At 47.2% G+C, this 12,185-nt stretch overlaps 1 protein-coding gene and 1 pseudogene across 1 annotated transcript in view; one reads left to right on the top strand and one right to left on the bottom strand.

The window, feature by feature from the left end:
* The window catches only part of slc24a3 (solute carrier family 24 member 3), a 406,434-nt gene that overhangs the window by 15,780 nt on the left and 378,469 nt on the right, over positions 1-12,185 (bottom strand). The window contains exon 14 of the mRNA XM_039737947.1: positions 5,590-5,704. Within this exon, the coding sequence (XP_039593881.1) occupies positions 5,590-5,704 (115 nt within the window). The remainder of the gene's footprint in view (positions 1-5,589; positions 5,705-12,185) is intronic.
* On the top strand, positions 6,248-9,174 carry LOC120516345 (annotated as a pseudogene).

The raw sequence follows: 12,185 nt of genomic DNA, 5'->3' as shown, positions 1-12,185 counted from the left end.
TGTGCACATCGGTGCTATCATTTACTTACAATTTGCAGCCAGGAAACCAAATATACATATATATATTGTGAAAGGACCGAGGAGACAGCAATAAGGGTTGGGGTTTCCGGCCCCGTATATTGTACAGAAACTTGTACAGAAATTAAAGTGGTCAAAAGTATAAACCAAAGAGTTCATAGCGACGCCGACTCCTGGCGCCGCGCCATTTTATTGGGGAGGAGCCGGAAGTGGAGGGATGCGGGAAGGACCGCAAGGGAGGATGGGAAGGATGACGCCAGGGCAAGATGGCGGAGGAAGGGCGGAAGTACGCGACTGCGGTCAATCCAGGCCTATGGTGCAGGAAGGTCTTTCTTTCTACGAGGAAGCAGAGGGAGAAAGTTAATCCCCCGCCATTCCCTGGCGGCGAATGGTTTCCCAGGTGCTATCGAATCAATCCGCGGCCTCCTACTCGCGCGTGCGTGACACGATCCCCCCCTTAGCCCAGGACCGCCAGGTCGGGCGGACCTAACCGAGAGGTCGTGAATACGAGAGGGCATCGGCATTGGCCTGAGGGGTGCCCCGCCGATAAGTGACAGTGAACTTATACGGCTGTAAGTCCAGGAACCACCTGGTGACCCGCGGATTCGACTCTTTATGTAGGGACATCCACTGAAGTGCAGCGTGATCAGTCACCAGAGCGAATTCGACCCAGCAGGTAGTAACGGAGGTGGGTCACTGCCCACTTAATGGCCAAGGCCTCCCTCTCCACTGCCGCACGGGTCCCCGGTCCATCAGTTTCCGCTAAGGTACATCACAGGGTGCTCGACACCATCGACGCTTTGGCTCAGCACGGCACCCAGGCCTGTGTCCGCGCCGGTCTGGAGAATAAACGGAGCCCAAAATCGGGCGTCCGTAACACAGGTGCCGACGTTAGGGCCTTCTTTAGGTCACTGAACGCTGTTCTGCTTTGTCGGTCCACACCACGTATAGGGGCGCCTTTTGTCAGGTCAGTCAAGGGTGCTGCTCTTCGAGAAACGGGAACAAACCGGCGGTAGTAACTCGCAAGCCCCAAGAAAGCCTGCACCTGTTTCTTGGTATTCGGACGGGCCATTCTAAGATGTCTTTAACTTTGGAGCTCTGTGGCCGCACCTGTCCTTGTCCCACGAGGTAGCCTAAATATTTGGCCTCCTTTAATCCAAAAACACTTCCGGGGTTTATGCGGAGGCCGGCTTTAGCCAGTGTTCGGAGGACAGCTGCGACCTGCAGTAGATGCTCCTCCCAGGTGCCGGAATAGATGACAACGCCATCCAGGTAGGCGGCACTATAGGACTGGTGGGGCTTCAGCACTCTATCTACCAGACGCTGGAAGGTCGCCGGGCCCCGCAGCCCAAATGGGAGGACCTTGTACTGCCAGTGCCCGCTAGGGGTGCTAAAGGCCGCTTTTCCTTTGCGGATGCCGTTAAAGGAATTTGCCAATACCCTTTGTCATGTCAAGGGTAGTCAGATATCGAGCCGCACTCCAGCCGCCAAGGAGGTCGCCAATGCGGGCATGGGGTAGGCATCGAACTTGGAGATCTGATTCAGACGCCTAAAGTCATTACAGAACCTCCAGGAGCCGCCTGGCTTGGAGACGAGGACAATAGGGCTGGACCAGGGACTATGGCTCTCTTCAATTATGTCCATGTCCAACATACGTTTCACCTCCAGTTCGACCTCTGCGCTGCTTTGCCTCCGGAGTCGGTAGGGCCTCCCGGACGATTACACGGCCCGTGACTATATCGGGGCAATCAGCGGTCCGCCGGGTGACTCGCCACTACCTCGGGATGGCTCGGAGTGTTTGGGCTAACTCCTGCCGCTGCTTGGGGTCAGCTCTTCGCCGAGGTTAAGGGCAGTTGTGCTTGCGAAAGGGAGAGTGACCTATGGGAGCTGGGAGCTCCTCTCTATCTCCAGGGCTTTAACAGGTTGACATGATAGATCCTTCACTCGGTCGACGATTGGGCTGTTTCACCAAATAGTCGACGCAGTCCTTTCTCTCCTTAACCTCGTAAGGCCCTTGCCAGTGAGCGAGCAGCTTCGAAAGTGGGAGGTCGGGACGAGCACCATAACTCGTCCCCGGGCGAACTCCCTGAGGACGGAGTTGCGGTTGTAACACCGGCCTGCGCTGCTTGCGCACGAGTCACGTGCTCTTTTAGGAGGGGCCTGATCTTTGTGAGTCGGTCGCGCAGTTGCGCACGCTCAAAATGTTAGAGGAGGGAAGAGCCTCGCCTCCCAGCCTTCTTTAGGATGTCGAGGATTCCCCGGGTTGTCGCCCGTATAGCAATTCAAATGGGGAGAAGCCTGTAGAGGCCTGGGGTACCTCCCGTAGGCAAAAGCACGAGCGGGAGGAGCTGGTCCCAGTTCCTGCCGTCCGCTGACTACCTTGCGGAGCATCTGCTTAAGCGCCTGATTAAACGCTCACCAACCCGCCAGTTTGCGGGTGATAGACTGACGCTTTCAGGTGCTTTATCTGCAGTAATTTGGCTACCTCCTTGAACGTATCCGAAGTGAAGGGCGTACCCTGGTCCGTGAGGACCTCCTTGGGTATGCCCACGCGTGAAAACAAATTAACCAGTTCCCGTGCGATGCTTTTAGTATTAGCGGGCGCGGGGGACCCGCCTCTGGGTACCGGGTGGCATAGTCCACCATGACTAGGATATACTTGTGGCCACGGGTTGAGGGCTCCAGGGTCCCACCAAATCGACCCCTATCCTTTCAAAGGGGATGTCCACGAGGGGAATAGGGACTAGAGGAGCACGGTCCCTCCTAGGAATCTGGCGGGTCTGGCACTCGACAGGATTGACAGAACCGCCGGACCTCCTCATTGATCCCAGGCCAGTAAAAGCGGAGCTTAATCCTCTCCAGTGTTTTTCGCCCCAGGTGGGCCTAGGAGGTGAGCATGTGCCAACTCGCATATCTCCCGCCGGAAGGTACGCTGAATTAGCAACAACTTCCGCACCTCGCCTCATGGGTAGCCACCGGTACAACAGATCATTCTCAAGGACAAAGAAGGGTTCCCGGTGTGGATCCGTCCGCTGTTGAGCTGTTAGGCAGAACGATCGCATTCCGGGCAAAGCGCAGGGAGTCATCATTCCACTGCTCCCTCTTAAAGGAGGCCGGCGTGGACCGAAATTGATGGTCCAGGCCGCGAGAGGGTCTTGGGGCCTGGGCCGGGAAGAGTTCCTGGCTAGTCCCTTCTCCGCGGAATCTTCCGGGTCAAGGTCCGTAGCCACGAAAGGTCCCCGAGACACCAGCCCCATAGGGCCTGCCCTTGTGCACGGCGTGGAGGCCGCTGGAGGGGTGCCTTTTCCCCTCATAACAAGATCCAACGAGGCCCCGGAGCGCGAATGGCTTACCGCTGATTCTTTTAGACCAGTCTTGTCCCAAAATCACTGGGAAGGGGGTCAGGTAACACAGCGACCGCCATTTGATTGGTTCCCCTTCCAGGTGACATAGCAGTGAGCGGAACGATATGACCTAGTCCCCCCATGCACACAGGTGACCAACAAATGCTGTTTTAACCACTGTTGCGGTAAGACAAAACGGCGAGCAACAATGGTAATGTTGCTGCCGGAATCAAACAAAGCCACCACGGCGTGCCCATTTAGCAACACCACTCCCGTGTTCGACTCGCCAAGGGATGCGGCGGGTACAATACCTCTCCGACGATGTCCAGCTGCAGTCCATAGGCTCCGGGCGATGTGATGGGGCAGTTTGGTAGCAGGTGACCGGTCTCGCCACACTTGAAACAGCGCGGCGGACCCGCCTCTCTGGCTCTGGCTGGCGCTTCTGCAGCGCCGAGGGGCTCGGGGTGGCCGCCCGTCCCTGTCGGTTCCCCGAGCAGGCTTTTCTGACCCCCAAGTCGGAGGACCGCCAACTGACGCTCCAGGACGCCGAGGAGGCCCGACATGTTTGATAGGCGTGTCCCCGACCTGCTGGGCGAGGGAACTGGGCATGCATTGACCAGGCCTTCACAGGCCACCCGCCGACCACTTTCCGCCTGCCGGGTCCCTCTGGCCGTAGCCAGCGCCCATCTTGCCCCAGAACTCAACGCCTGGGCGCGAAGCGGCTTTTCAGGGTCAAAGACCCAGTTCCGCCATTCGCCGCCTGCTGGCCCGGGCTAATGCCGTAGCGGGCCAGTATTTCGGGCTTGAGGAGGTCGTAATTAGCAGCCTCCTCCTCAGGGAGGTCATAATAGGCCCGCAGCGCTGGTCCTTCAGGTATGGCGCCAGGATGGACGCCACTGACCGCTGCCACTGCTCCGGTGGCCGCCCTCTCAAACATGCCCAGGTAGGCGTCGGCGTCCTCCGGGGCCATCGGACTAAAGGATGAGGCGGCTGCCTGGGCGGTCTGGTCTCGCCCGTTGGGCTTCCACTAACCTGGCCTCGTGGCCTCCAGCTCCCGGTGGTGGCGGCTTGCGCAGCTGCAGCGCCTGGAGCTGGTCGTTCATGGCCTGCAGCACCGTGTTGAGGTCCTGTCCCTCCGTCATTCCGGGATCTCTGTATCCTGCCGGCTACGCCACTTGTCAAGGACCGAGGAGACAGCAATAAGGGTTGGGGTTTCCGCCCCGTATATTGTACAGAAACTACAAAAAAAGGGTCAAAATATAAACAAACAGTTCATAACGCGCCGACTCCTGGCGCCGCGCCATTTATTGGGGAGGAGCCGGAAGTGGAGGGATGGGAAGGACCGCAAGGGAGGATGGGAAGGATGACGCCAGGGCAAGATGGCGGAGGAAGGGCGGAAGTACGCACTGCGTCAATCCAGGCCTATGGTGCAGGAAGGTCTTTCTTTCTATGAGGAAGCAGAGGGAGAAAGTTAATACCCGCCATTCCCTGGCGCTAATGGTTTCCCAGGTGCTATCGAATCAATCCGCGGCCTCCTACTCGCGCGTGCGTGACAATATATATATATATATAAACTGTATATAGCACTGCTGCCTCACAGTTAGGAGACCCGGGTTCGCTTCCCAGGTCCTCCCTGCGTAGAGTTTGCATGTTCTCCCCGTGTCTGCGTGGGTTTCCTCCGGGTACTCTGGTTTCCTCCCACAGTCCAAAGACATGCAGGTTAGGTGCATTGGTGATTCTAAATTGTCCCCAGTGTGTGCTTGGTGTGTGTGTGTGCGTGCCCTGCGGTGGGCTGGCACCCTGCCCGTGGTTTGTTTCCTGCCTTGCGCCCTGTGTTAGCTGGGATTGGCTCCAGCAGACCCCCGTGACCCTGTGATAGGATATAGCGGGTTGGATAATAGATGGATATATTAGACATATAGTATATATATATATATATATATATATATATATATATATACACACACAGGGTGAGTCAAAATTATGTTAACATTTGAATGACGGAAACAATTTATTCACAAAACATACTTCACATGTGCAAGATGACTTACAGGAAGGTCTCAACCTGTTTGCCATGATGTTCAACACATATACCATAAATTGTCCACAAAAATTGTATATAAGTACATACATAGCAGTACCATTAGTGTTAACATAATTGTAATTAAATATAATATATACATTTTTCATATATATATACTAAAATCTAAAAAGAATTTGTTCTTACCCTGCCGTGCCACAATGAGGCTCGCCATGCAGTCTGGAACGCTAGTCCCTGCTGCAAGAAATGTGATTCCCATTATGACGTCTGGAATTCCCAGTGTGAAGCCAATAATAGTCACCTAAATAAATAAAATAAAAGGTTTCCACTTTACCATAATACAAGGACTGAATCATAGGAAAAATAAAATTAAAGCCTGATATTAGAGAAACCTGAGGCCATTTCATTTATCAGTTTTAGTCACTTTCTTTCATGACACAAAACTAATACTTATTTAGTACAGAAATACTACTTCTCGAGGTACATTGAGAATTGATCATTTAATAAAGTGCCTTAAGCAGCAGCCCGCATTGTGAGCTCTCCACTTGCGTCCATGTCCACATTGCAGTTTTGTTCATCTTCACTTTCTGTCGTTGGATTACCAAGTCCCTGATACATAAGAAACAGCAGGTGAAACTGGGGAAACTCGTCTCTGTCTCCCATGCACTTAGCACCGCAGCCCCCTGGGGATGTGTGTTCTCCCCACTGTTCTTCTCCCTTTATACTAATGACTGCACCACTAAGGAGCCCTCTGTCAGACCCCTCAAACGTGTGGTTGACACAGCCATCATTGAACTCATCAGGAGTGGTGAAGGGAGGTTGTGGTGTGGTCAGAACAATCTGGAGCTAAACACTCTCAAAACTGTGGAGATGACAGTGGACTTTAGGAGAGGTTTCCCCAGTATAGCCTCCCCTCTCCATAATGTGTCCGTTTTGGAATCCTTCGACATGGAAAACCCACATAGATTCCATTATAAAAAAAAGCCACAGCAATGGATGTAATTCCCACAACGGATGAGGGAGTTCAATCTAACGCAGGAGCTGCTGATTTAATTCTACACAGCAATTACAGAGTCAGTTCTGAGCTCCTCCATTACTGTGTGATTTGGATTAGCAACTAAACCTGACAAGAACTGACTACAATGAATAGTCAGGTTTGCAGAAAAGATCACTGGCACGAGTCTTCCCACCTTTCAGGACCTGAACTATTTCAGAGTCATGAAGTGGGCAGGGAAAATAATCACCAAATCCTCAAATCCAGGCCATAACCTCTACGAACCTTTCCCATCTGCCAGGCATTACAGACTAAACGACGCCACAACAAGCAGTTAAAACAACAGTTCCCACCCACCATTATGCTCACTAATGGTTAATTCGGCTGCAATTGCTCAGACTGATCACCCATCACCATCTTGTGATATTCTTAGAAATAGCTAATCCTTAATTCAGTGCTGATTTCAGTATTTCTTACACTGCCTTGCACTTTGTGTGCATATGTTTTTACATTCCTTGTCTTGTATGGATCTCCCATGTGTACGTCTGTCACGTAACTTGACTTGGGGACCCCGTCATCAAAGCAAACCGCAGCCAGATTTCTAGCGTGCAGACATACAAGGCCAGTAAATGTGATTCTGATGTTTAAGTTCAGAGAATGTCTAACCTTCCCACCTTCGCAGCTACCATAAATGAGTTAAAGGACAAACATTTGATTTTGCCAGTTTGTCATTTGGGAGAGCTCTGTGTCATCAAATCTAACATGGCTTTTGCAGGTATTCTTGAGAAAGAAGAGACTGAAACAGCCATAGAAACATGCCAGGGTATGGATGGCTTTAAGAGCTCCTGACACATTTGACCACAAGGCTTTCTTTGCCCAGGTGGGTCTGACTACCAAACCTGCTGAAGAACTGAAGAAAATCTTTGCTGTCCTGGATCAGGACAAGAGCGGCTACATTGAGGAGACCAAACTCAAATTCTTCCTGCAGAACTTTCAAGCTGGGGCCAGACTTCTGACCGACAAAAAGAACAAGACCCTCTTGACTGCAGGAGATGCTGACGTTGATGAAAGAATGGGACCCGATGAGTTTGTTGCCCTTGTGAAGTCATGAATAATATTGGACAACATTTCAGCACCACGGGCTTCTCCGTGGATCACATGAAAAACTGTGCCACATAAATTCCACTAGCGCTGACCCCAGAAAGGACTCTATGTTGGCCTGTTTTCAAGTGTTGCAGATAAAACGTTTCCTCAAAATCAGAAAGAGTGTCAGCAAAAAAAACAAGGACAAACATTTGAACATATTGAAAGTATATAAAGTATGTACGAGGGACATTCAAAAAGTTTCCACACTATTTTTTTAACTGTATTTATTAAGAATTTCAAAAATAAATTACCTTTTTTACTCGAGTACCACGTGCCCTCGTGTAAGACGCGCACCCTAATTTTTACAAAGAAAATCGTGAAAACCTGTTTTGCCCCATGTACGACGCACATTATGATTGTACAGGAAGCGGGTGAGGTTGTAGTAAGACGCTGACGTGAATAACTGTAATGGAGAATAATTATGTCCGTTTAATTCTTTCCCCACATGATACAGTATATTGTATTGGAGTACAAACTGTAAGCAGTACTCCTACTGCAGAACATTCAGTGTTTGTCGCACCAATGCTGCGAAAGGTGGGAATGACAAATAGCCCTGTGAAACGAGAAAAGAAAGAACCGTATAGAGACAATCGGTAAAGGACTATAACGGCAAGTGGAAAATTATTGTGCTCACCAGACTATTCCAGTTTAATCATCATCTTCCGATTCGCTGCTCGATAATTCACCACCACTATTGACGTCATCGCTTTCCCATTAGGCGTCGTCTTTGCTTCCACTGTACTTGCGACCTGCTGCCCGATTTCCTATCTTCTCTGCTTCCAAAATCACTTTTAGTTTCTCTCCCGCCGTAAAGAAGCATAACGCTTGCTACTATCCATGCTGAATGACGACGGCAAACTGATTCAGTACCTGAATCTTAGCTTTTCACACATCCTTGCGTATGATTTTCTAATGTTAATTTTTGGGAAAAAATGTGCACGTGGTACATACGTAAATACGGGTCATGACTTTTCTACATAGTCACCTTCCTCTGTGATGCAATTTCCCCAGTCCCATGACACAGCCAATCGCTCCTCCTCCAACCTTCACCGTTTCCAATAAAAATATAAAAATGCGGAAACTTTTTGAACGTCCCTTATATTTTGCAAATAAGACGTTACTTTAATCGCGTGAGAGTAGTAGCATAGGCCCTCATGACACCTGGTATCAGCATGCATCTTTTAAGTACTTTACATTCTGATATCATTTGACCCGATTTCATTTACACCTGACATTAAAATGAATCTGCAGTGTCCGTCTCATGTTCTGATTGAAAATCCGATGTGACCTTCCAAATCAAAATTCAGATTTCATTCCACATATGTGGTTAGTGTATGTGTATAAATAAAAAGAGATTTGCAAGTTAAATGTGGTTGCTATCCATTTCTGAGTGTGGTCAGTATGATCTGATCACTAGCCAGACATAACGGCATTAAGAGCTGGTTTTCAATCTGGTCAGGATCATGATCGGACCACCAAAACATATGTTAATAGCAGGTGTAAAGGGGACCTAAATGATGGATGTCTGCATGGATATCATTCACTTAGCCAGGCATCCATTCCCCACACCTATTTTTTTTTTTATTTCAGGATCACATTCAGCAGCAGGCTATCCACTTATCTCTCTATTATAATAAAAAAATCCTAGGACGAGATGAGACATTTTAGCCAGGGATGAGACGCGAATTTTTCAGAGATTTAACCACACCTGGGGCCAGAAATAAAAGGCAAAGAGTAGATGACAAAGTAGAATGTCAAAATGCTGGCGTGATACACATGCAGAGCAGGTTAGAAATAATGGAAGTATGAAAATTTGAAATTCTCCAAAAATTGACAGTAAAGATTGCATTAGTGCAAACAAATGGAAATTATTACTCGTTGAAATAACAAAACATTCAGACAGCCTTGGTCGCACAATCCCTCCTAACCCATTAACAGCTGTGTTTGGGGTTCTTCCAGATGGGTTTAAAGTGGAGAAGGACAAACAAACAGTGATGGCATTCACTACACTGTTGGCACGCAGACTTATTGTTCTCATCCTCTTAGATCTGAGAGCTGCATTTGACACCATTGATCATAATATTCTTAGAAATCGCCTTAGTCAATGGGTGGGCCTCTCTGGCAGTGTCTTAAATTGGTTTGAATCCTACCTGGCAGGGAGAAAATTCTTTGTGAGTTGTGGTAATCAAATCTCAAAGACACATGATATTCAATATGGTGTTCCACAAGGCTCTATCCTGGGTCCGCTGCTCTTCTCAATCTACATGCTTCCGTTAGGTCAGATTATCTCAGGTTACAACGTGAGCTACCATAGCTATGCTAATGACACACAGCTGTACTTATCTATAGCACCTGATGACTCTGACTCTTTCGATTCACTAACACAATGTCTTACTGGTATTTCTGAATGGATGAATAGTAATTTTCTCAAACTAAATAAAGAGAAAACTGAAATTTTGGTAATTGGCAATAATGGATTCAGCGAGGTTATCAGAAATAAAATTAATGCACTAGGATTAAAAGTTAAGACGGAAGTAAAAAATTTAGGGGTAACCATTGACTGTAATCTGAATTTTAAATCGCATATTCATCAGACCACTAGGACAGCATTTTTTCACTTAAGAAACATAGCAAAAGTTAGACCTCTTATATCATTGAAAGATGCTGAGAAATTAATTCACGCTTTTGTTTTCAGTAGACTAGATTACTGTAACGCACTCCTCTCAGGACTACCCAAAAAAGACATAAATCATTTGCATCGAGTGCAGAATGCAGCTGCTAGAATCCTAACTAGGAAAAGAAAATCCAAACACATTTCTCCAGTTTTGATGTCACTACACTGGTTGCCTGTGTCATTCAGGATTGACTTTAAAATACTGCTTATGGTTTATAAAGCCTTAAATAATCTCGCTCCATCTTATATATCGGAATGCCTGACACGTTATATTCCAAATCGTAACCTCAGATCCTCAAATGAGTGTGTCCTTATAATTCCAAAAGCTAAACTTAAAAGAAGTGTTGAGGCGGCCTTCTGCTGTTATGCACCCAAAATCTGGAATAGCCTGCCGATAGGAATTCGCCAGGCAAATACAGTAGAGCACTTTAAAACACTGCTGAAAACACATTACTTTAACATGGCCTTCTCCTAACTTCACTTTAACTTAATACTGATACTCTGTATGTTCAATTCTTCATAATAATTATTCACAGTGGCTCTAAAATCCGTACTGACCCCAACTCTCTCTTCTGTTTCTTTTTCCGGTTTCTTTGTGGTGGCGGCCTGCGCCACCACCACCTACTCAAAGCATCATGATGCTCCAACATTGATGGACTGAAAGCCAGAAGTCTACGTGACCATCATCATCAGGTCCTTCCATGACAACCCTAAATACAAAGAGGACTGTTTGACTTATGTTAGGTAGATTGCCCAGAGGGGACTGGGCGGTCTCTTGGTCTGGAACCCCTACAGATTTTATTTTTTCTCCAGCCTTTGGAGTTTTTTGTTTTTCTGTCCACCCTGGCCATCGGACCTTACTCTTATTCTATGTTAATTAATGTTGACTTATGTTTATTTTTTATTGTGTCTTCTATTTCTCTATTCATTTTGTAAAGCACTTTGAGCTACATTTTTTTGTATGAATATGTGCTATATAAATAAATGTTGATTGATTGATTGATTGATTCTGCTAAACTGGAAGAACCCAAACTCTCCTCTTTTAAGTCAGTGGGAAACAGATGTGTTATACTATTTGAAATTGGAAAAAAATAAATACTTGGAGGATCCTTAAAGACTTTTTTCAAAACATGGCAGGATCTAATCAGTAATATTTTAAAATAACCTCTTAAAGCACAGAGGAAGCAATTATTTCCGTATTACTTTGTCTTCTGCATTCACCTCTATTGGCTTATCAAACGTATTAATTTAGGTATGTTTACAAGCCTTAAATTTTACGCCGTTTGCCTTGCTCTCTCTCTCAGGGGTGGGGGTCGACTTGGTCTTAACTCAATCTTACTTTTGGTAAAAATTGATTGATTTGTATGTAATGATTGCAATAAAATTAATAAAACTTCAAAAAAAAAAAAAAAAGAAATAACAGAACAGCGAAAAGAGATTGAATATATTGTTTGGCTTTAAACTTTATGCCGGAGACTTGTAGATTGTCTAATTCGTGTTGCAATTAGGGAAAAGTAGTGTTTCTTCCGAATGAAGGGGCGTATCCGCGAGAATTAAAAGATTTGTTGCGGCAGAGATGTGAAGTTGCTGGTGCGTAGTGTGTAGAGGGGGGTTGGCAAGCGAAGCGAGCAGGGGGCGAAGCCCCTAGTTATTCTAAGCAATGATAATATTTGAAGGGTACCTCCCTTTTTCCTTCTCTTTCCTCCTTCACATATGATAGTAAAGTATACCTTTGAATGGATACTTAATCTGCAAAAGTGGACATTTAGTCTGCTCTAGTCAGAGACATTTTTGCTCTCTTCTGTATTTCATACATGCCTCATTTCTCTCTGGTGAGGAAGACAAGTATTTGTCCAGAGCCTGAAGTCCATTAAAATCAACTTCAGTAGAATTACATTTTAACTCGGGGCTAACAAATCTTTATGGCAACAAAGGATTTATGTATTAGGAAAAAAAGCATCGATTGAA

Source organism: Polypterus senegalus, chromosome 16, assembly GCF_016835505.1.
Source record: "Polypterus senegalus isolate Bchr_013 chromosome 16, ASM1683550v1, whole genome shotgun sequence".
In the NCBI taxonomy this organism is placed as follows: domain Eukaryota; kingdom Metazoa; phylum Chordata; class Cladistia; order Polypteriformes; family Polypteridae; genus Polypterus; species Polypterus senegalus.
Note: the sequence above shows the minus strand (reverse complement) of the source record. Positions and strands in the feature narration are given on the sequence as shown.